Source organism: Eptesicus fuscus, chromosome 13, assembly GCF_027574615.1.
Source record: "Eptesicus fuscus isolate TK198812 chromosome 13, DD_ASM_mEF_20220401, whole genome shotgun sequence".
NCBI classification, from domain to species: domain Eukaryota; kingdom Metazoa; phylum Chordata; class Mammalia; order Chiroptera; family Vespertilionidae; genus Eptesicus; species Eptesicus fuscus.
Window position 1 is genome coordinate 69481209 of NC_072485.1, and position 24356 is coordinate 69505564.

At 56.4% G+C, this 24356-nt stretch overlaps 1 protein-coding gene across 4 annotated transcripts in view; it reads right to left on the minus strand.

The window, feature by feature from the left end:
• CD82 (CD82 molecule) overlaps positions 1-24356 on the minus strand; it is a 50391-nt gene that overhangs the window by 15726 nt on the left and 10309 nt on the right. Inside the window, exons 2-5 of one of the 4 annotated variants that reach the window (XM_054725347.1) lie at positions 13143-13210; positions 7975-8091; positions 7738-7819; positions 3584-3656 (exon numbers count right to left, since the gene is read on the minus strand). In XM_054725347.1, the coding sequence (XP_054581322.1) occupies positions 3584-3656; positions 7738-7800 (136 nt within the window). In that variant the 5' untranslated portion in view covers positions 7801-7819; positions 7975-8091; positions 13143-13210. The remainder of the gene's footprint in view (positions 1-3583; positions 3657-7737; positions 7820-7974; positions 8092-13142; positions 13211-24356) is intronic. The other 3 variants (XM_054725349.1, XM_054725348.1, XM_054725350.1) reach the window with 3 other exon arrangements.

The window sequence follows — 24356 nt, forward strand, 5'->3', positions numbered from 1 at the left end:
GGGCAGAGCGCATGTCCACCTCTGGCCTGTAGGCGTGGGGTACCCACTAGCCTGAGGCTGGGACACACCAGGCGGCCAGGGTAAATGTGCCCCCACAGGCAGGGGCTGAGGGCGCACTCCCAGGAGGCCGCTGGGAGCAGAGGCTGGAGACCACGCTAGCGATCGGAGGAACTTCCTAGGGATACGGATTCGGATTCCTGGGTGCAGCACGAGACTGCCTGGATCTGCATGTTCGATGTGCTTCCACAGGACTGGGGCACAGTCGGAGCTGGCCCAGGGAGAACACAGGCCTGCCCCTGGGGGGCCTGGGAGGCCACCGAGGGGGTTAGCGCTCTTAAGGAATAACCACACAGCTGGAGTGTGGGTGGGAGGAGGGCCTGATCCAGCTCCACTTCCTGGTGGCAGACAGAATGTTCTGGAACTCAGGAAGAGCCTGGCCCGCCCACCCCACTCTCAGGGTGCCAGGGCAGGGCTGCCTCTGTCTGGCTCCTCACAGGCCCCCAGGAATCCGGGCAGAACCCTGCTGGGGGAGGGTGGGGCTTCCTTTGGTTCCAGGCCCTCGCCACCCTGGCTCTGGGCAATCTCCATGGGCAGCAGGAGCCCACAAATTTCACTTTCCCTGCACTTCCTGGGCTTGGGTTCCGGACAGATCCTCCCAGCGGCGACTCCTAGAACAAAGGAACTGGCACTGCCGGGTGTGTGGCAGCCCCAGCCAGGCCCTTTATCCATCATCCTGCCTCACCCCCTTCACAGCCCTGCGGGGGTGGGCTCTCATCCTGATTGGCCTCTAAGGGCCCGGGGCCCAGAGAGCCTGAGAGGCGGCCGGCCGAGGTGGCCAGCAGGCCAGGCCCAGGGCTGAGACCCCAACTCAGGCTCCGCCCCTGGGAGGCAGCTGAGCCTCGGGGTCCTGGTTTCTCAGAACATTTCGTCAAGACCAGTCCCCGTCCTCACCCAGGGCTCAGGCCGGCCCCTATCTGAGCAACTGGCTGAGGAGGGGACCCGTGACTATTCCAGGGAGACCCATCCGCTGGGTGTGGCAGAAACACCCTGATCTTTCTGGGCCAAGCAGGTACCAGCGAGGGCGAGGGAAGTGGCCACACCGAAAGGGACTGGGGACCACGAGGAGGGAGCTCTAATCCCAGCTCTGCTGCCCACAGCCTCTGGGCACTTGACCGGCACGTCCCTGACGGTGCGAGTCCTTATGGAGCGCATCGGAAATACAGACTCCGGGCGGTCTTGTGCTGCACCCATTTCCCTGGCCTCTATTTCTTTCTCTGCAACAAGGAACCAAGTCCTGCTTCCTGAAGATGTTATAAGGATTAGGTGGTATTATTAATGCTATTCTTTACCAATTATAATTATTACAAATAATACAACCATCGTTATAAATATTAACCTTTAACAACCACTTCGTTTTCTAAGCTGTTTTTGAACATTAACTCATTTAATTTCTCGCCATAACCTCATGAGGTACATTCTATTGCTTCTATTTTACAGAGAAAGAGGCGCAGAGAGGAGAAGTAATGTCCCCAGGACCTCAGAGCTCACAGGCAGCAGAGCCGGGCTGGGAACCAGAGGAGCCTGCATCCAGAACCTGCACTCTTACCCCGGTGCTTGCTCCCGCTCACTGTGTGAACCCTGTGAACCCGCGGTGTCCGCAGAACTGCAGGGGTTCGGGAAGTGGGGGGGGTCAGGAGCCGTGCCACCTGGCTCACGCCCCGGCTCTCCACCTTCTGGCCGTGTGCCCTCAGATAAGTTACTCCCCTCCCTGTGCTCAGTTTCCTCCATGTGAAACGTGGATAGTAATGCGGGGAGGATTCCATGAGGTGAGAGAAGCGCTGTGTCACACAGCCTGCACACAGTGGGTCAGGAGCCCTGGGTGCCCAGCTCACATCCTTACTTGCGAAGTGACTTAGCAAGTCGCTTTCCCCTTGCCAGGCTTCAGTTTACCCCAGGGTAGGGTGACTGGGCTGGCAGATCAGCTGGGTGTTTCTGAACCCTGGCTGCCTGGGGAACCACCTGGGGAGCTTTGTAAAAAGCACGGTGCTCCAGGCCCCACCCACACCCTTGGGGTGGGTCCCAGGCCTGGTTTTGGTAAAACACACAGTGTGCATCCAGGAGCCTCTAAAGTCTGGCCAGCTTGAGATTCTCAGACTTGAACAGGGAGGAAGCAGGAGGAGGCGGGAGGAGCCACGGGCAGTCCCCGGAGCCCTGGGGCGGGGTGCAGAGGGCAGAAATGCGGTGGGTGGGCTGGGCCTCAAGACTTTGCCCTGTGGCACCGTGCCTACTGGGTGTGAGCCATGGCCCAGGAAGTAGTGAGCCTGGGCTTAGTTAAGGCCAAGGAGGATAGGTTCCCCCCCCCTTGGGAGGGCACGGGAGTGTGAGCACCCGGCTGAGACAGGAAACCCGGACCCTAGCCCCAGAATAGGGGAGCAATCGGCTGCCCCCCCAAGTAGGAGGAAAGACTGACAGCCCCAGGTCGAATCTGATGTGGCTGGAGGGTAGATCATCCTCGCTCCCCTCACCCTCTGAGGGGAGAAGGCCTAGCCCCCTGGGGCCACGGTGACAGGTGTGCCCCTCCATCACCCGTCCCAGCCCGGTTCTGTTTTATTCAAACCAAGCAGCTGTCGTGGGCCTGAGTCCAAACCTGCTACCTCCACAGCTGCTGGGAGGGGAAGTGAGCCAAGGACGACACACTCAGTGATGGGAGTGGCATCGCTGTGCTACTTGGGGCCACATGCCCGGCTTCTCTCCCACCATAGGCATCTAGGAGAGGTCCGTGCAGCAAGCCTGGTGGGCTTCCTGGAGGAGACTACAAGTAGACTGGGAATGCCCTTATCATCTTGGGTGTCTTTCTTCCTGCTTCTGAATAGTGAGAGAAGGGCCTTCTGTGTTGTGGCTCTCTCACCCTGTGCAGCGTTTAGGACCAAAGCTGTCCGAGCTCACGCCCCACACCTCTCTCTCATGAGCTGTGTGAACCTGAGCAAGGGACGGGAGTCCTTTGGACCTCACTTCTTCATTTGTGAGGCAGGAATAGCACAGTTCCTGCCTCGCAGAGCTGTTGTGGGGTTCAGACAACTGATGTATGCAACATGCTTAGGCCTGTTGAGCACCAACAACAGAAGTGGTATCTGGTGCCTTCCTCCTCAGTGCACGTGCCCGGCCCACCGAGGCAGTGCCAGGCACACAGCAGGCACCTCATCAACACCCGACAACCTGCCATTCCTGGCTTTCCTCCGTCTCTCTGAGCTGGGAAGGGGCGGGACGGCTGCCCACACGTTGCTGAACGGCCAACGGAGGATGTAAGAGGCTTTCTCAAGGTCAAGGCGGAGGGAAGGGGCCGGGATGGGAGAACAAGCCTCCCCAACCCCCCAGTGTTCTCCAGACAACAGCGCTTTGTTTGGGGAGGGAGAGAAATTCCGTCCGGAACCCCCGCAGCCGTCAGCGGCAGGACTGGGCAGGGCCAGAGGTCAGCCGGGAAAGTGACCAGCAGCTCTGGAGCTGAGGTCCTTGAGGGCCAGCCCTGCCTGCGCCTGGCCCTCCCCTCCAGGGCCGGCAGGGCGGGGGAAGCAGGGATCCTTACGCAGCACAGAGATGAAGCTGCTCTTGTCGGCCAGGATCCACACCCCGAAGCCCAGGATCACTCCGCCCAGGATCTGGAAGAAGAAGCGGGGAGGGTTAATGCGGGGACTGAGAGCAGGTGGGGGAGAGAACCCTGCCCAGCTGTCCCTGTAGCCCAGGCCAGGGGGATACAGGGGAGCCACCGCCATCCTTGCCCAACCCAGGATGTCAAAGTGGCCTCAGGCCCCGAACCCCAAGTCTCAGTGAACCCCAGCAATCCAGACGGCAGGACCATTGTGTCACTCAAGACCAGAGCTGGGACCCTGAGGAAGGCGAATGGGGCATTTGCTTCAGGTGTTAAAAATTAAGGAGACACCAAAAGACTCACCAAGATAAGAGTTTACAGCAATTATTTAAAAAACCAAAACAAAATTAATGCAAAAAAAATCCATGATGAATAAAATAACTTCTAAATAAAAACTGTCTCAGTATTACTGATTTTTCCCTTTAAAAAAATACTTCTATTGATTTTTAGAAAGAGAAAGGGAGAGAGACATTGATGTGAGAGAGAAATATCCATCAGCTTCCTCCTTCTGCAATGCCCTACCAGGGATTGAGCCTGCAACCCGGGCATGTGCCCTGACCTGCTGGAATCGAACCAGCAATCTTTCGGCGCATGGGACGACACCCAACAAACTGAGCCACACCAGCCAGGGCCGATTTTCCCTTTTGACAAGGAGTGGGGGTGCCTCAGACTGCACAGCTTACTGGGAGGAAGGAGGGGGGTCTTTACAGACCCTGGCAGTTAGGTTCCCAAAGACTCCTGAATCCCTGCCCTCCCCACCCCAAACCTCACAGCACAGCTGGGCAAGCACCCCAGTTAGGCCCAAGAAACCCACGAGGGCGAGGGAGTCCCTGTCTCACCCACCCCCTGTGCTCGGAGGGCAGGGCAGGGTGGGGAGAGGCACCCTTCCAAAGAGGGATGAGAGGCAGGGCAGAAAATGCAATCCCAAGCAGAGTAAATCCCGGGCTGCCTGGCTAAGCTCCTCGGCTCTCCCGGAGAAACCCGAGGGAAGTCCCTGGTGCGGCCCTGTCCGTTTCTCTGCCGGTCCCATGACTGCAGCCTGACCCGCAGGTATGGCAGGTCAGCTACCAGGTCACGCTGCAGCCAGAAAGGAGGGTGACCAGAATGGGGGAGGCACCACGGTACCCCCTTTCTCTGAGAACCAAGATTGGGGCCCTGGGACACATCCCACATTAACGGCCCCCCACCCCAGCCCTGCCAGAATCCCCCCCGCACCCCTTAGGCCTCTCCAGGAACTGGGGTCCTGACAGTCAGCGTTCTTCCCCCAGAAGCCCGCACCAGCAGCCTCAGGGTTCTCTGATGTCAGAAAAGCTGATGGGGCACTTCATGAGGAGTCTGGGGTCAGGAGGGTGTAGGCAAAAATGTACACGTGTACACGTGTGCATGTGTGAGCATACATGGCAGCCAGAGCAATATTTCCAAACCACAAGTCCAATCACGTAACTGCTTCCCGTTGCGCATAAAGCAAAGATTAGGATGGCTCTGGGAAGCCTGCGGGTGTGCCCTGGAGAGACAGCCTCTGTCCCATTCCCCGCTGGGCCTCAGTTCCCGCCGCAGCCACCCTCTCTCCCCAGCCACACGGAACTCCGGGAAGCTTTGCTGGCAGCCCAGCTGAGGTCACGCGCCTTATCCGCTCTCCTAGGGCGGCATCCTTCCTTCCCAGAACCTGCAACTTCGAGTTCCTCACCCGTTTGAGTAAGTCTTTGGAGCCCACCACCGCCCGGACATAAGCCCCATGACCGGCTCTTCTGCTGGTCAGTGTGTACCTGGCACCCCCACGGGGTGTGGATACACAGAGGTGTCAAATACACATCTGGTGGGTGAGTGGACTGCAAACACAAACACACACTGTTGCCCCCAGCTCTCTCCTTTCCTTCTCGCCCTCTGTGATAAAAGCTTCCCTCCCCACCACACCCCCACATCCTGAGGGGCCATTCTGGCCCCAGCACACAGGGAGTTAACAGCTGACTCCCGCCAGCCCCCCTGGAGGAGCTGGGAGGGAGCCAAGCCCCAAGAGCAGCCCCAGGCTCTGGCCAGAGAGAATTTTCCAGTCGCTGGCTGCACTGGGCTGCCTCGCAGAACAGGAAAGGACAGTCGGCCAAAACCATCAAGCCGAGGCCTCTCTCCACAAAGTCTCTACCCTCCCTCCCAGGGCATGGGGAGAGGGGGTCTACCATCCTGAACCCCAAGCCGCGTCACCGTCTAGGACAGTGATGGGCAACCTTTTGAGCTTGGTGTGTCACACTTCGCCAAAAAAACTGAGCATAACTCGGGTAGTGTGTCACTTTGAGGAAAAAACATTATTTCGCAAATGTTTCATCCTCGGCATGCAGCTGCCTCAGCGGCCGCGTGTCATCAGAAATGGCTACGCGTGTCAGCACTGACACGCGTGTCATAGGTTCGCCATCACTGATCTAGGAGATAGTCTAGACCCTTCTCTCCTGTGCCTAGAGTCCCCAGGAATGGAGCCACAGCACTCCCACCCTGTCCCCCACAGGCCCTAGAAACCAGGGAGCCTCCTGCCTGCCAGGGAAGGCTTGGCTCCGGCTGCTTGGGCAGCTGCTTTCCACTGACCTGGGCCAGCCAGGAGGGCCGGACTGCCAAGCTGGGGAAGCCCAGGTGCCCAGCCCTGCCCGGGTGGCTTCCCGGCCTGGCTGCCATCGGTGGAGGGCCTCAGCGTGGTCCTCAGGAGGGAGGGGGCGCTGGAGCCAGGGTGGTCCATGTGCATGTGCATGTACATGTGTGACACGTGTGAGCTTACATATGCCAGGAATGATTCTTTACTTTCTAAACTTTCCATAATCCTAGGTAACTTGTAATATAAAGCAATTCCTCCCCTCCCCCACAAGTAATTCATATCTATTGTAGAAAATTTGAAAAATGCAGAGGCACAAAGAATAAACCCCAAATTCCCAGGAATCCAACGTTAACACTCAGAGGTATTTTTTCTCCTCTTAAAAATGTTCATGCATGTGTACAATTTTTAAAAATAAAATTCGTTCAAAAGGAACATCCTATTGCAGAACCTGGTTTTAACAGCACGGGGTGAACCAGCACGGAGAGGCCGCAGCCTCCAGCACCAGTCTGGGCTGTGACGGCCCCTCTAGGTCACCCTCACCCCCACCCCATCACACACACACTCATACATACGTTCTTGTGCACACATTCTCTCTCCCTCACACACTCACTCCTACTCATACACTCTCAACACACACACCTACTCATACACTCTCACACACCTACTCATACACTCTCTCTCACACCTATTCATACACTCTCACACACACACTCATATACTCTCTCTCACACACACCTACTCATACACTCTCTCACACACACACTCATACACTCTCTCACACATACTCATACACTCTTTCACACACACACTCATACACTCTCTCTCTCACACACACACACACCATCATCCTGGCAACTCCAAGGCAGAGGATTCAGTCGGTGCCAGGCCAGTGAAGAGAACCAAGGCCCCAGAAAAACCAGGTCCAGATGTGCATGGAGCTCACATCTGGGCGTCCCCTGGCTCAGGGACCTGCTGATGCCTGCCAGGATGGGTCTGGGGGAAGGGAACTGTGCCTCCCCTGGCCCAGAGCCCAGCCTCCTCACACCCTCTGGGACTCAGGACACATCCTCCGCAATGCGGTGGGAGTGTGGTGAGGGCAGCAGAGACCCAGCACTGTAACAGGCAAGTTCTCAGAACGGCAGAGGAAGGTGGTGGTCAGGGTGGGACAAGAAGGATTCCAGAGACACCCCCTCACACACAGTTCCCTGATGACAAGAATTTAGGGGATGCCCAGAGGGCTTCCTTCCCCGAAACCAGGCTCCAGACCTGGCAGCCTGGCCTGGCCTCAGTGCTCCAGGAGAGGGGACGCTGGGCCAGGAGTCCAGGGCTCTGCATGGAGCCAGCTGGGCATGCCAGGAATCTCCTCCTCACCCTGAGCCGGTTCCATTTGGAATGGTCTGCCCTCAGCCCGCACCAACCACGCCCCACCACCGTCTCTAGGCCTGGCAGCTCTGAAGGGTCTCAGGCTGGGATGCACCAGGGACAAGAGTCAAGCAGCGCTGGCCATACTTACAAAGAAGAGCAAGTTGAAGAGGAAGAGGAAGTATTTGGTGACTTTGACACAGGCTGACCCCATCCTGCGGCCCTGGAGCTCCCTGTGGAGAGAGGAGGCAGGTAGGTCAGCGTAGGGTGGGACTGGGTGGGGCAGGAGGGAGAGAGAACCAATGCTAGTGGGCGCCGACCATCTGCTGGCCCCAAAACCTCACAACCCCAGGAGGTAGTACTAACAGGAAGTCCCGTTTTATGGCACCTTGAGGCCTGGAGAAGTTAGATGACTGGTCCAAAGCCACACAGCTGGGAGGTATGGTCCTGAGTAGTTTCAGCTGTTAGTTGCTTGGCAGGGTCTGAGTCAGCCACTCTACTGGGTCTGGAGGAAAATTATATGGAGAACCTCATGGTCTGAGACTTGCCCAGATGGGCTCATGGAAGTCCAGGGAGTGAGTGACTGCTGGACACCCAGAGGATGAGACCTGTGGCTTGTCCCACGCAATTTCAGATCCCCTCCGACACCGTTCATGCTTCTGAACAACACACACCACGCTTGAGCATGCTGTGACCCTTTACTCAGGACCCCAGGCCAGGGCAGGACTGGGGCAGAAGGGGGAAGCTGCAAGCTGGCTGCCCCTGTGCCCTCCCCCAGGCCAGACAACTCAGGAATGACGGAACCAGAGCCAGGCAGCTAGGGCTGGGACAGCTGGCCAGGGCAGCTGCACGGCGAGAGCCAGGCTGGGGGTGGGGGAAGCAGGCACCAGACCCAGCCATGTTCCCACCACCCTATGAAAGCGGGGGCGGGGGGGAGGGGAGGGCACAGAGCAGAGAGAATAGGGGCCCGGAGGCCCTTGCAGGGTGAAGGGCATCCTAAGTCATGGGAATCTCCCCTGTCCATGTGGAGGTCCCTCATGTGCTCTGGACATAATAACAATGTTCCATCATCCCTGCCAAGTGGAAGCTCGGCTTCAACTTTATACACTTCCAGCCAGGGACGGGGGAGGGGGACAGGGGGAGGGCTCACCGCGCCAAGGGGCCCAGTTCAGTTTTCTGACATCCCTGTCTTTAGCTAGCTGCCTTTCTAGGGGTCAGATTTGGGCCCATGAAGCAAAGCCCCCGAAAGAAGGGAAAAGGCTGCCTGGTTGGTGGTGAGCGCCCCATCACAAGTCTCATGGAAACACAGTCTGAGTCAAGACATGGGGGGTTCAAGTGCTCCATGGGGAAATTAGACGAAATGGCTCTTCCAAGCCACGGGGGCCCACGGTCTGGGTCTGAGAAATCAAAGAGGGCAGTGACGTAGGAACCGTGAAAGTCCAGCCTTAGCAACTCTGCCTGGGACCACCCCCCCCAGACCCCGAGGGGAGAAAACAGGCCGGCCACCCCCATGTCAGGAGACACAGAGATCTGAGAATAGGCCTGCGGGGGGCCGGGGGCGGGGGTTCGGTCTGCATACAGGAGAGCTACTGTTTTCCTCCGTCCCCTCCCAGCACAGCGCCTGACACCCCACAGGCAGGGAACAAACAGCCAGCGAGGCAAGGTCCTCCCTCCATGGTTCTTCCCTCCCGGGACCGGCTGGCCTGCCTGGGTTTTCTCCCAGTAAATGACACGTGATGCCCGCCCCACGGGCTGACACAGGCTCAGCCAAACGGCCAGTAGATAAAACAGTCGGAATTTCACCAGGAGAGCTTTTCAGTAACCACGTCCCAGGGTGGAGGGGCCCAGAGGCACGAGCGGCGGTGCCAGTCGGTTCTTGTGAAACCGGAGAAGTGTGGAAACAGCCCTTCGGCAACTGCAGCGGCCTCGGAGCCTGGGAAGGGAGTCTGTACACTTTCCGGCTCCCACATCCTCCTCTCGGGCCAGGTGTTCCCGGCAGCTTTTAAACATTTTTTTTAAATGTTTTTTCTTTTCCATTGATTTCAGAGAGCGAAAAGGGGGCGGAGCGGGGGGGGGGGGGCGGCTAGAAACATCAATGATTTGAGAGAATCATTGATCAGCGGCCTCCTGCACACCCCACACTGGGGATCAAGCCCGCAATCCAGGCATGTGCCCTGATGGGAATCAAACCGGGACCTTCTGGTTCATGGGTTGACACTCAACCACTGAGCCACACCGGCCGGGCTGGGATGGGGCAGCTTTTAGACAAGAGTGACTAGCAGGCCTGCCCAGTAAGCAGGAGGGGCTGCCCGTGAACAGCCATTGGCCTCGGTCATCCTTTTAAGCCTCACAACCTGCCCGGAGGGTGGGAAGGTGAGGAGGGTATTCCTATCCTGGGGAGGGGGTGGGACAGGCTCAGGCAGGTGCAGTCACACGTGCCCAAGTCACACAGCTGCTTAAGCAGCTCGAGATCTTTCCGCCATGAACTGCGGTCTGCAGGGAGTGGTTGCCGCTGTATCTGGGGATGCTGGGATTCCGCTGACCACGCAGGTGGTGAGGACCAAGGCGACTGACTGCTCCAAGGCGCTCTGGTTTGGAGGGCAAGAAGGAGGCAGAGGCTGCTGGGCTGGCATCCCCAATACTCCAGCCCCCGGGTCACTTCACCGGTCTCTTGGTCACTCACACAAATTGTACCACGCGTTGGGCAAAGGCTTTCAACATCCTACGATCAAGCTAAGGCACAGATCACAGCGGGTAAAGGAGCTTGTCCAGTTACCAGCATGTGAACCGGCCAAGGCAGGGCCCAGGCCGCTGAGCCCTTGGGCCGCCCCCTCCTCTCCAGGAGGCAGCTGGTTGGGTTTAGACGCTGGAGCTGGAGCCAGGCAGCCCCTTGACTGGCGGGCAGCTTGGCCAACCGGGGTAGGTGCAGAGTCTACCTGGGCATCGCCTGAGAGAGGAGAAGGTGCTGAGAACCAGAGTCTGGGGTGGGTGGCTCCTGGGCTCGTGGGCCAGGATCCAGGATGCAGAGTCTTTCTGCCGAGACACTTCCCTTTAAGCCACAGGGAGCAGGGCTCTCCACGCCCGACAGGAGATGCGTGGTTCCACGAAGGGCAGGGGGTCAGCGCAGGCTGGGAACACACCCATGTCGCCCCACGATGGCGTGTGGCATCAACTTTAGGGAGCCCACCACCACCACCAGGCCCCAAGGAGACTCCAAAGTTGGAATCAGAGGGCTTGGGGTTCCATTCTAGCTCCACCTGCTCATGCTGAGGGGTCTGAGCCTCAGTCTCCTCATTCACAGATATGAATAAGGGCTAGGGTAGGACAGGGGGTGGCCTGCCAGGCCGGCGGATCAAATCCAGCCCCCACCCCTATGTTTGTATGGCTTACAAAGTAAGAACAGATTTTTACATATTTAAATGGTTGGGAAAACATAAAAAGTAGAGTATTTGTAACACATGGAACTGAAATGTCAATGTCCATAAATAAAGTGGGTTGGCACACAGCCACACCCTCTCGTGTGTCTAGTCGGAGGCTGCTATGGCGCTGTGAGGGCAGAGCAGGGCAGCTGCGGCAGACCCTCGGCCCACAGAGCCCGACACACTTACTGCCCGGCCCCTTATGGAAAAAGTTTGCCGGTCCCTGGTGCAGGGGAGCAAATGGTGGTGACACAGGATCCCCGGACAAGGTGCAAACCCTGGCTCTGCCAGTCCATGGCCACAGGGAAGGACTCCCGGGCCCTCATTCTCTTCACCTGTAGAGTAGGGCTCTACAGGTGAAGCCCCTGTTATGAAGACAGTGAGGTCACAGCTGGCAGTCAGGACTCGGTGAGCGGAGCTGGCTAAGCATCTATACTGGGACTTCTGGAAGGAGTGAGGGTGAGCGTCTCATTTGCAGATGAAATTAAACAGAGAGCCTCTCCCGGCGTTATGCTTCCTTGTATACACTTTCTGTAAACCCTGGAGGGTCTGCCCATGCTTTCCTATGAGAATGTCTTAACAAAACAAGCACATTTTATTGGGGAAATTCCAGAACAGTCACTGACAGCTGTGGGAGCGGTAGGAGGAAGAAGGTACTGATTTTGTGTTAGGCTTTATAGCAGGTAAATTGACCATTTCTAAGCATCTATCATTTAAACCAGGGGTCCTCAAACTTTTTAAACAGGGGGCCAGTTCACTGTCCCTCAGACTGTTGGAGGGCCGGACTATAGTTTTAAAAAAAACCACTATGAACAAATTCCTATGCACACTGCACATATCTTATTTTGAAGTAAAAAAACAAAACGGCAAAAACACCCGCATGTGGCCCGCGGGCCGTAGTTTGAGGACGCCTGATTTAAATTGACCATATATATCATTTTATGCCAAACCAGTTTGTACAGTGAAATTATTATGCTAATATATTATTAATTCCTACTCATCCTGCAGTCTCACCTCAGACATCCACCTCCTCCAGGAGCCCCCCTACTCCAGCCAGTCCTATCACCACTGCCACGGCCACCCCTCCCCGGGTGCCAGCACACGTTGGTTAGGGGCGCTCCCTCTCTGCTCCCTTTCAGCAGCACTGGATGCTGGAGCGGTTCCCAGAACAGGCTCTGGCATCAGACTGCCTGGGTTTGAATGGGATCCTATCACCTCCTAGCTGTGTGACTTTGACAAAGACATTCACCTCTCTGAGCCTCACCTGACTCATCTGTGAAAAGAGGAAAATGAAATCTATTTGGCAGATTTGCTCAGACGGTGTGGGTAAAGTATCTGGTAGGCTTTCAATAAATGGAGGTTACTATTCCAACTCAGAATGCTGTCCAGTAATTTTCTACTCGCTTATCGATCTCCCCTATGGGTGGTGGTACCTTGAGGGGAAAGACTATGTATTATTTATGAGAACAAAGTAGGCTCCCAGAAAATATTGCCAACTGGAGCATGGGTGGATCGAGGGCTAGGAGGATGGAGGGAGGGAGGGAGGGATGGATGGATGGATGGATGGATGGATGGATGGAAGATGGATGGAGGGATGGATGAAGGGATGGATGAATGGAGAGGTGAAGGGGAGAGGGAAGAACTTCCACATCAAATACCAGGACTTTCAAGTACTCAGCCACCTGAAGGGGGTTGAAACCCACTGCCCCTGGGTCAGCTGAGACTCTATTGTCAGGCCTCTTTTGTCCTCACCCAAGGGATGAGTGGGGGTTGTGTAGGGTGAGCACCCAGGGCCAGGTCTGAAAGTCAGACCCATTCCCAAGGCTCCCTTGCCTTCCCCAGAGCCCCTGCACCTGTAGAGGAGGAGGTTTGGTTTGGCCCTCAGCTGAGGAGGAGGTTTGGTTTGGCCCTCAGCTGAGGAGGTCGTCTCCCATGACCACCCTGACCCTAGAACCTGGATGTCCCCACCTAGCCTTGGGGACATGGGGTGGGGCCTGCAGCATTGTACCTCAAGGCCCAGAGTCAGGAGGTGCGGGCGGAGGCCTGCTCTGATGGGTCACTCAGTAGGAAACCTAGCACAGGTGACTGTCCCCGCTCCCACCCTCCTACCCTCCCACGCCCACCCCACCCTCCTCACCTGTCAAATGACAGGACCAGAGCAGTGTTTCTGGAGTAGTTCCTCCAAATACGAGTCCTAGGAGAGCCCTGTTAAGAACAAAAAGTTTTGCTGTCACCAAGTTTGGGAAGGAACAGTTCTCTCCAAGAGTCACCATATATTAGGCTGTTAAGGACTCCACACTGGCTATAAACACCACTGATTTAAAACCATTGTTCACTTAATAGCCCTTAACACCATGTGTAACACATCCTAGTAAGCTCTTGAGATCCCTGGGGGGAGGAGGGGCAGTACTCCAGGATTCTAAGTACGGCAGGATTCAGAGGAGGGGACAAGATGGCCCTTCTATCCTCCAGCTGAACACCTGAGAGCCTCAGGCAGGTCTCTGCTTCCTCCCCTCCTCCCACAGCCCAATCCAGGGCCCCTCCTGGCCCCACGCCTCACCTCCCCGTGGACCTGTACAGTTCCCTGGCTGGTCACGGGTTCCACTCCTACCCTTCCCAATCCGTTATCCACACCCCAGGAAGGGCTTTGCAAAATGTAGGCCAGATCTTGTCGCTCCCTAAACCTGCAGCCCTGCAACGGTGATACAGCCGAGAGGTTTGCTATAACATCCATGCTCTATGTGGCCTCCGGAGCCCTGCCTGGTGTCCCCTGCCCACCTCTGTCCTCAGCACCTCCCCCTTCCCCCCCACACACGTTCATTCCTCAGGCCATAAAGACACACTTTCCTGTTGTTCCAGGAGAGCAGGCCCTTGTCCACCGCAGGCCCTTGACCGGCCTCGTCTCCCAAGACCACTCCTCCCCCAAAACCCCAGGCTGGCTCCTAACCTCTTTGTAGGCTGAGCTCCCTCCTCCCAGAGGCCTTCCCTGAACACCTGATCTACTCACTGGGCCTCACCCCCAGCTGCACATTAGAACCAAAATATGGCAATGCCTGCCCCCCATCCCTAGCCCACCAAGTCATCAAAATCTTGGGGGAACTCCCCCAGTGACTATACAGAGCGGCAGCTTTGACACGTGGCCCTGTCACACGCCCTGTTCGCTGCATTTGTCCTCTTAGTTCACTACTGTGTCTGCAGCCCCCATTAGAGTATGGCTCCTTACAGGGAGGGGCTGGGTCTGTCTTATTCACCCGATACCCCAGAGCCTAGGACAGTGCCAAGTACATAGCAAGTACTTGCTATGTATTTGCAGGAAAGGAAACGGGGGGCAGGGGCAGGCTGGAGAGGCCAGGAAAGGTTTCTTAGAGAAGATAAGACAAACCGACGTTGATCCTGCAACTGGAGGCTTCTGGTCCTTAGAAATGGCGTGGCTGGCTCGTGGGGAGGGGGTTGCTTCCCATAAGAGTGGGATTTTCATCTCCTTTGGGTCAGAAAAGCCAATGGAAGCTGTGAACTGTCCCCCAAGAAAGACGCACACAGTGGGGCAGGCAGATGCTGTCATCTGGCCAGGGGGCCATAAGCAGGGAGAGCCAGGAGGTGCTTACTTTCCCTTTGTCTCCCTTTCGTGTGGAGCAGCGCCCTCAATCATGGCTGCACACAGGAATTACCCTGGGAGCGCTGAGGCTGGCCGGTGCCCGGGACCCCTCCCAGAGATGCTGATATAACTGGTCCGGGGAACAGCCCCGGCATCAGGATTTTTTAAAGCTTTCCTGGGGACGAACGTGTGAGACCCACTGCCGTAGGCCCCATCCCCAGCACGGCCCGGTGCCTCTGCTGCGAGTGGGATGCAGGCAGGCCTGGGATCCCGGTGCAGCAGGGCCTGGCCAGGGAGAGTTCCCACAAAGCTCCCGGCACCTCTGCTCCATCCTCGACTTCCTCAGGAGGCACATCCCCCCTGAGTCACCAACTCCAGAGCAATGTCCGCTCTGCGGGCCAAGACCTTTGAGATCAGTGCATTTTTCAGAGGGGCCCGGAGGGAGCAAAAGCCTGCAGGTCACACAGGAAAATCAGGGCTGAGCACGTGATGGAGGCCTGGGCGAGTCTGGGTCCAGAGCTCTTCTCCCTCCACCTGCGGCCCTGTCCCAGCTCACCAGGCCTTCGGCACAGGAAGGTATCCGAACTGAACTCAGTCACGCAGTGACCCTTGGTTCCTTCCCGGGACCTGCCACATATCAGCCACATAGCCCTGGGAGACACTGCAGAGCTACCTCCTTATCAGTGAATGGGGACACCAAACCCGCCCACCCACACGGCTGTGACGGTGACCTGCTGTCAGGCTAGCACCCAGGAGGGCTCAGACGGTGCCGGCACCCTAACCCACTCCTTCTCTCCCTCCCTGAAATGCCAAACCGGCTGCATCTTACCAGCTGTGTGGCCGTGGGCAACCACTTCGCCATTGTGCCTCAGCTTTCCCACCTATAAAATGGACTTAATAATGGGTTATGATGAGACTTACATGAATTAGTATCTGTAAAGTGCCTGGCACCCAGGAAATGTCAAATAAATGCTACCAATTACGACGATGATGATGAGTCTCCGGAAGTTGTTAGTTTCCACCAACAGTCTGAAAGCCCGCGGAGGGGCTTGACCAGCCTCCAGATGTGTGCCCGGCCTGGAGGGCTCCGGGCCAGAGGGTGACTGCCGCTGCTCGGAGGCAAGGGGGTGGGGGTGAAGCTAAACAGGGCCTCTGCCCTCGAAGGGGAGGGGCCTCTGTCTCCGAGCCTCTGGCTGTGCCTAGGGGCCTGTCTCAGGCCTGGAGGTCCAGCCAGTCTGGTGAGTTGGACAACTGATCCCGTGGGAGCTCAGGCTGCTTCCTTGGGCAGAAAGTGCAGCGAGAGAGCCTGGCCGCTCTGCTTGGAAGCCCTATCCGCGGGCACTCCACCTGCAAGCCCGTTCCTGCCAACCCAGCTCTCCGGTGCCTGGACTTTGTCTCGATCACCCCCCTGCAGAGGCTGGCCACAGGTGGCTGTATTTGTTTTCACATGTGACAGGTGATGTGTTTCCTGAAAACACGGCTGACTCCAGGGACTGGCTTTTTGAACTCTTCACTCTCTTATTTTTCAGCCTCTGATCTTGGTTTGTTTGGGTGGTTTTTGTTCTTGTTAAAACAAAAACAAAAAAAGAAAAACAAAAGTAAAAGGCTGTTACTCTGGGAAACAGAAAAATCGTGAGGCCACCGGTGTGATTAGGATCTCAAGTTTCCTCCAAGACCTGGGTTTGAATCCCAGCTCTTGCTTCCTACTAGCTGGGTTGTGACCTTGAGCAAGGGAGTTATGAAACCTCCCAGAGCCCAACATCTCATCTCTGACACAGGGACACTAGCAGGACCCTCTCGTAGGATGGTTGGGGGACTGAGATAAGGTGTGTAAAGAGCTTTGGGGAAACTGTCAGTTGCTCAATACAAGTGAGCAAATCCCACCACCGCTGCCATCATGGCTTGGAAGAAACATATGCAGACCAGATCCTCCCAGGAATCATGGGATTTCTGAGCCCCAAGGCCTCCTTTCTTCTTCCTGATGCAGAACTCGAGGCTCCATGAGGAGCGGCTCCTGCCACATGATTCCATCCACGTGTGAAATAGGCTCCCATTCTCCTGAGGGCTTAACACCCTGGAGCTGGAACTGACCCCGGCATTTGGGGGAAGGCCAAGGGTACCAGAGGAATGTAGGCAGCAGCCACCCCTGGCCAGACTGTGGCAACGGAGGGACAGCACTTTATAGTTTTCATCATGCCATTCCCACTGTCCCCCATTTAATCTAATACCCTACCCTTGAGATATTATTGCCCCCATTTAACAGAGGAAAAAACTGAGACTCAGAGGTTCAGTGGCTTGCCTAAGGTCACACAAGTAAAAGGCCAAACACTGATTAAAAATCAGGTCTGGCCCTAGCTGGTGTGGCTCAGTTGATTGCGCATTGTCCCATGCACCGAGAGGTTGCTGGTTCAATTCCTGGTCAGAGCACATACCTGGATTGTGGGCTTGAGCCCCAGTGGGGGGCATGCAAGAGGCAGCTGATAGATGGTTCTCACTCATCGATGTTACCCTCTCTCTCCCTCTCCCTCTAAAGACGTCTCAGTGGACGTCCTCTGCTCAGAGTTTCCGACCTGCTGCCTATGGGAATGAGGTAGATGGTGGGGTCTGCCTACCCTACCCTTCCATACCTCTGTTTGCCCACCTGCCCTCCTGCCCTCCCCCAGCTCTGAGGCCTGACTCTTAGCTTCCTGTCAGGAAGGAAAAGATCAGCCCCACCAAACCTGGCCAGGGTGTTCCTTCGGTGTGCCTGATGAGGCTGACAGATGTGGCCCTTCCCAGCATGCTTTGCTCTGAAACCCAAGCAATGAGACTGGAGAGCCTTCAGCATCAAGAAGGGGTCCCCTCTGGCAGCGTGGGGAAGAGCACACACGTGGAGCCTTTCAGCCTCCCCATCTGTCCCTCATGCATTAAAGACTCAAGATGAGGCAGAGTCATCATTGCCTTTGGCCTCTCCTCCGTGGCTCCCTTTCTTGATGTTTTTGATCTTCTTAGCAGGCTGCTTGGGCCCCATGCAGACCCTGCTCCCTCCCAGCACTGGGTTCTAAGGCTCACACACTCAGATCACAGTGCCAGAAAGGCCTTTGACGTCACCTACATCGGTCCCCATTTCTCAGATGAAGAGACTGTGGCCCAGAGAGGACCACAAATCCCTACTCTGATGGGGAAAGTGTGTGTTCAGGGTGTAGGGTGGGGCAGGGAGGGCATTGGTTAGAGCCGTCAGTACTTCCCAACCAGCTTCACATCGTGATACACAGAGAGAAGTACACATATTTGTTCAGTGCACTGGGGTGGAGAGGCAGAACGATGCCTGGTCTTAGGTGACCGGCCAAGGGCTAAGGGGAATCTCAACACATCTGTAACCCATTTGGGCATATCGGTTGGGAGGCCCTAACTTGAAGGGAAATTTAGATAAGATTAAAGACTTTCCAGGAGTCCCAGATGCCAGGGGCCCTCCAACCCAGATTCCCAGGGAGGCTCTACAGGCCACAGAGGGAGGCAAAACAGTGAGCCAGGTCATACTATGGACTTGGAATTGAGAGAGACCTAATTCCACTACCATCTCATAGAGCTGTGTGACCTTTAACTAGCTGCCTACCTACTCTGAGCCTCATCTATAAAATGGGGATATCAAGGCTTGTCCAGGAAGATGGCATGATCAGCTGCTAACCCCCAGAATGTGAGTGTGACCGAGACAGAGGACTCTGGGGAGAGCTCATGTTAGACAGAGCCCCCTCCTCACACGTCAGGGGGAGAATATGCTGCCCCTTGAGATGTGTGACACACTCAGGTTCCTATAAACGGCCCCAAAAGGTTGCCATCGCCCGAGAACTTGAAACAGAGGGAGAACTGATGAGTGAAACAAAGACAGAGGACAGCACCCCCATGGGAGCCTGTGTCCCACATCTTATCTCATTTAACCCCACTCCCTGCCGCCAGGTGAAGAGCGTGGCTTCATCATCCCCGTTTTATTAGCAGGACCTCTGGGCTCCGGCAGGTGGCACTTGTCCTGGTCACGTGGAGACAGTGGCCTGGCTGAGCTTTGCAAGGGCCTCTGTTTTGTAATACTGCTTCCCACGGACGGTCTGAGGGGCTGCCCTCCCAGGGGGGGTCCCGAGTGGACGTCCTCTGCTCAGAGTTTCCATTCACTGAATCCCCACTCTGGGTGGTCCCCAAGCTGGACACAGGGAATGGATGAATGAGACCTATCTCTGTCCCCGGGAGTGCCCAGCGGAGGAGCACAGACACGAAAACAAGCAATTATACACCAACGTCATCATAAAGTAGCATGGCCATCCCACCCAGCCTCCAGCTCTCCCTTTAATGACCCTATGAGGTAAGCATTTTACAGTTGAAGATACCGAGACTCAGGGACTGAGGCCCAAGGCCAAGGTTACAGCCGGTGGCGCTGGGGGTTGAAGCCCAACATCTGACGCAGAGCCCCTGTGCTTTCCCGTCATGCTGTGCTGCCGGCAGAAAGTTATAAATGATAGGAACTAAAATAACCCGACCAAGGCCCAGCCTACGTTCACTGGCTTTCACAGCTCAGCCTCTAAGCCTAACCAACTGAAGACATCCTGTGGCTGCACTAGGCACCAGGGGCCAGCTTGCACACCCACCCACGAGCCTGGCTGGCTAACAAAGGGTTAACATCTGGGCCAGAACTGGGGTTCCTCAGAGACGGAGGCTGGGTGTTGGGTGCGGGCTCTCAGCAGGGTAGTTAGGAAGAAGGAGGAGGACACTAATCAGGGACCCCACATAGCAGCAGGCTGGTAATTCAGTCACAATTCCCCAGGCACTGGGCTCAGGAAGGAAAAGACAGGGCTGCTGAGATGCCCCCTCCTTCAAGCAGCCTTCCCAGAATATTCTCCGGCGCAGACCCTCACAGAGCTCTATCGGGCAGCCCTAACCCTCTCAGCATGAGTACTTAAGGTGGGCATCAGACGGATGTGGGTTCAAACACTGGCTCTGTCCTCCTCTAATTGTCACATAGCTTTTCTAAGCCTCGGTTCCTTTATCTACAAAATGGGCTAATACTTCCTACCTCCCAAGGCTGCAGTTCTCCACACCCCACTTTGGCTTTAGGGGTACCTGATGGAGGGAGAGAGAGGGAGGTGGAGAGGGAGAGCGTGAGTGAGACACGGTAAACATACTGTATGTGCTGCTTACCTGTGGGTCCTTGGGTAAAAACAGAAAATATGGGGACAACTCTAATTCCAAGAACCTGAAGGTGGGTGGGCATAGTCTTCCTGGCTGAGACCCAGATAAGGAGAGGGCAGGGCGGGGCTCTCCAGAGGCTCACCCATCTGTCCTTCGGTCTTCCCTCTCACCTGTCCCTTCCCTTCTGTATATGTCCCTGTCTCTGTGAGTGGCTTCCTCTGAGTCTTCCCCTCTGCCCTGACTCCCCTTGTTTCCGAGACCATCTCTCAAGTCTCTCCCTCTCACATCCCGAGAGCCTCTCTGAACATGCAGCGTCCAGGGCAACCTCACCCAGCACACAGGCGCGGCTCCAGCCTAGCCACCCTCCCATGGCGGGCAGCCACTCCAGGGAGGAGTGGCCCAGAGGAATCCACTTGCAGTCAACTGCAGGGTCCCAGGCCCTCTGAGCATAGGATGAAAGGCCACAGCATCCACACGGCACAGAAAGCCCAAACCCCAAGTCCCAGGCAGGGTGATGGCCATTTAACCAGACACCTGGCAGTTGGGGCAGGAAAGGGATAACAGACCAGCACAGCCTGCCGGGGCTCCCTGTCCCAGGAGAGACAGCCCTGGGCTCTCAGGTCCTCTGGGATTCTGGGGAGCTGGGCCTGGCCTCGGGCCTCAGCCTGCTAGACCCTCCTGAGATGCTCTAGATCCAGAGGGAAACTGAGGGGGGTGGGAGGGCATTGGTGGGAGGTAAAAAGAGAGGGGAAGATGGGAAGGAGTGAGTGAGTGAGGCAGAGACAAAGAGATAAGAGAATATGACAAAGAGACAAAGACAAACAGAGAATGACAGGAAGAAGGGCAGGGAGAGACGGATCCCAGGTGCAGGAACCTCCTGCATCCAGGCCCTTCGGTCTCCATGGAAAGCCCCCAGGGAAGCCCGAGGCAAAAACCTTCTCAGGAATGCAGCTCTGCTGACCCAGGCAAAGCCCCACCCTGGGAACCAGCCCAGCCCAGGTCCGCCTCCCAGACCACCCCAAATGCCCTCTCTCATCCTCTTCTGTAGCCAAGAGAAGTGGCCTCCTTGAGGGATCAGGACCCTCTGGTCTTACCCACAACACCCTTCCCCCACCAGCCATCAATAGTGGCCCAGCCCCTCCCCAGCCCATTCTTCTCAGCCCTGGCCTCGCCCAGATCCTGTGAGCACTGGGCAGTGCCTTGGAAGGAGACCCCCTCCCCCACGGAGATTCCAGAGAAGGCTGGGTCTTTCCCACGGGCTACTGGAGTCATTCACAGGCACCAAGGGAGCTGAAGCAGGGAGAGGGACTTGCCCTCAGCCAGCAGCAGCCACGCCAAAATGAGCACCGAGGTCCCAAGCGCCCCATGAAATCCCCCGAAATGGAGCCCTCAGGGCCCTGGGGAGGAAAGAAGAAAGGGGCCATGCCCAGCCAGGTCTACCTCGTCATCACGCCCCTTCCCTAAACCTCAGCTTCCCTATCTATGCAATGGGGGTGGTCCCTGTGCCAGCCCCAAAGCAGAGTGAGCATCTAGGACCCTCCACCCTGGAGATCTAGGTCTCTCTCACTTCCTCTCAATCCATTTCCTACTCTTCAAGGGCATTCCCCCCCTCCCCCCAGACATTTAGCCAAGAATGTGAGCACCTGCTGAGAGTTGGGGTGGGGGTGGGGGGTGGAGAGGTCATGAGGCACAGCTGTGGGCCTTGGATGCCTCCCCCACATCCCAGCTCCTTTGGTCCAAGACCCCCACTGCCACTCCGGACCAGGGGACTCTGCCTTGGAGTTTGGGGTGGAAAGCCCCTTTCAGCTGTGACCCTGGGCAAACAGGTCAGCTCCAGGACCTTCCCTCTCTGGGATAACAACAGTTCATTCTTCCCTTACAGGGAGGTGTGAGGTTTGAGGAGCAAAAATGCTCTAGCTCAAAATAGGGAAGCGAGGTGATTATTATCACCGTGAGAGGTTCTGGGCCATAGTCAGTTGGGAGGAGGGGGTGTACAGACAGACAGACAGAAATGGAGCCTGCCGGTGTGGCTCAGTGGTTGAGCGTCGACCTATGAACCAGGAGGTCACAGTTCAATTCCCAGTCAGGGCACACACCTGGGTTGCTGGCTCGATCCACAGTGGGAGGCGTGCAGGAGGCAGCCGATCAATGATTTCTCTCTCATCATTAATGTTTCTCTCTCCCCTTCTCCCTTCCTCTCTGAAGTCAATAAAAATATATATTTTTTTAAATGCAAAGAAAATGTGCTTGTCTAGGATGTGGTCTGGCATAGGGTTCCAGGGGTTAGCACAGGGACCTGTGGTGACAACACCTTGGTCTCAGAGAGTCAGGCAGGGCCTCAGGCCTGGGTCCCCAGGCTGCACAGGATAAAGATCAGACAAGCTGTTTTCCCAGGGGGAGGGCCCAGCACGCAGGGTCCAAAGCCAAGAGCACAACAGCCTGGTGAGCCTCCGGGTGTCCAGAGGGAAAGTAGACTGTTTGCTTTGCAGCAGGAAGATGGATATGCAAATGAACCACCACTGCCAGCCTCCAGGCTCCTGGGAGGGGCACTCAGAGCCCACTCTACTCCTGGATGCCCCCTCGTACTCATGCAAGTCTACCAGGGAGCCCCGTGTGATCCTGAGAACACAGGACATATATGACCCCGTCCCACAGATCTGGCAACTGGGGCTCAGGGAGGTACTGTGCCCAAGGTCACAGCTTGGAACTCGCACAGCCTGCTTGGAGCTGATTCTGTGCCTCTGCCCAATCCTTCCCCCATTATTGGACGAGAACCCTCCTAGCTAGAGCAGATAGAGTTCAGGCCTTAGACCAGGCCCAAGCAGTCGCCCCTCTCAAGGGGGTTAGGTGGGTGGCGGTGGAATGAAGCTGACTGCAGGGAAGAGGAGGGGTGGCCATTTCCTGAGCTCCTGGAATCCACCCATCTCAGCCGTAGTATTTTGCATGCTTTGTCTTACGCAAACCTTCCAAGAGGTCAGTGAGGCACATAACTTCATTTTCAGGAGAAGGAAAACAAGAGTCAGAGAAGATAAGTGACTCGCTCAGGGTCACAAAATATGGGAGTCACAGGTCTGAGGCTGACCCTGAAGTCATCAGCTGTCCACAGACCATGCAGACCCAGTGCTCCGAGTTCTGCCAGCCTGGGAGACCCCACAGGGGTCTTGAAGCCACAGCAGCCACAGCAGCCACAGCAGCCACAGCCCTTGCTCTCACAGCCTCATTGGGGAGTTACTAACCCAGTGAGCCAATTCACCCGTGGGACAGACCAGAGAGAGTTGAGTTGGCTTGGCCCGAGTACCAAGGCTCTCTCGGGGGAAGAAGATGGCTGAACCTGGGCCTGGAAGAATGAGGAAGAATCAGTCTGGTCAGGAGATGGGGAGGAGGTGAGGGCATTCAGGCAGAACCACAAGGCCTGGGCACCGATGTCTGAGTCTGGAAAATTCTGCATTTGGAGGGCAGGTACAGGTTCCAGGGGAAGCCAGGGGCTGAGGTGGGAGCGGGGAGAGGGGCTGAACCCCACTTCCCCCCACCACCAGGGGTCTCAAATGCCCAGGTCTGGGCAGGAGCTGGGAACAGGGACAGCCTGGACCACCCGATCTTGCCTCCCCAGGTTCCTGGTCCAGAGCAAGAATCTCAGGATACCCTTTCCTGGAAATCTGGGCCCCTTGCACCCAACATTTCCCCCCATTCTCCAGCTCAAATAAGAGCCCTGGGATCCCTAATCCTGTGGTTGAGAATAGAGAGGAGCCCAGATTTCTCCCTCCTCAGTTAGGGGGCAGGGTGGGGTGAGGGACCAAGCTCAGGATGGAGAGCAAAGAAAACATGGTTTAAATCCTGGCTCCAGCACCTCCTTAGCTGTAGGATCCTGGGCATCTCACTCACAGCCTCTGTCATCATCTATAAAATGGGCTCAGTAATAACACCCTCCCTGCCTATTTCACAAGGTGCTGGGAGGCTTTTAGGACTAAGAATGTGAGAAAATGTCCACTGCTAAAAGCTATAAAGCATAAGGTATCATTATGAGAAATAAGGATTTGGGTGCCTCAAGCATGGGAGTGACTGCTCACGGTCACACAGTCAGGTGGCAGCAGAGCTTGGTTTTACTGGGTCTCCTGATGGCTGGGCCAGGGCTCTCCCACTGTAAGACCCCAAATCCCAGGGAGCCCTGCCCCTGGGGCTGACCCTCTTTGCATGGGTGGTGGCCTCCCCCACATCCCAGCTCCTTCGGTCCAAGATTGGCTGCCACTCTGGACCAGGGACCCTGCCTTGGAGTTTGGGATTGAAAGCCCACTTCTGCCCCTTTTATAAGTAGTTTCAGCTCCAGGACCCTCAGTTCCCTCATCAGTAAATGGAGACTGATAATAACCTCTACTTGGGGGTCTGGTGGGAGGCTGACCTGACATCGTGGCTGCAAAGTGCCCAGTGCAGGCTCTGGCGCACATTAGATGCTCCACAGATGAGGGTTCTCTCCTCGCCCTCGGCTCTGCCTGCCAGGCGCTCCCAGGCTTGGCAGGAGCAACTTTCCGTCCTCCGGGAAAACTTGGCCAGAACTATAACTGGGAACATAAACTGGCAGGAGGACACCAGATCTTGGAAGAA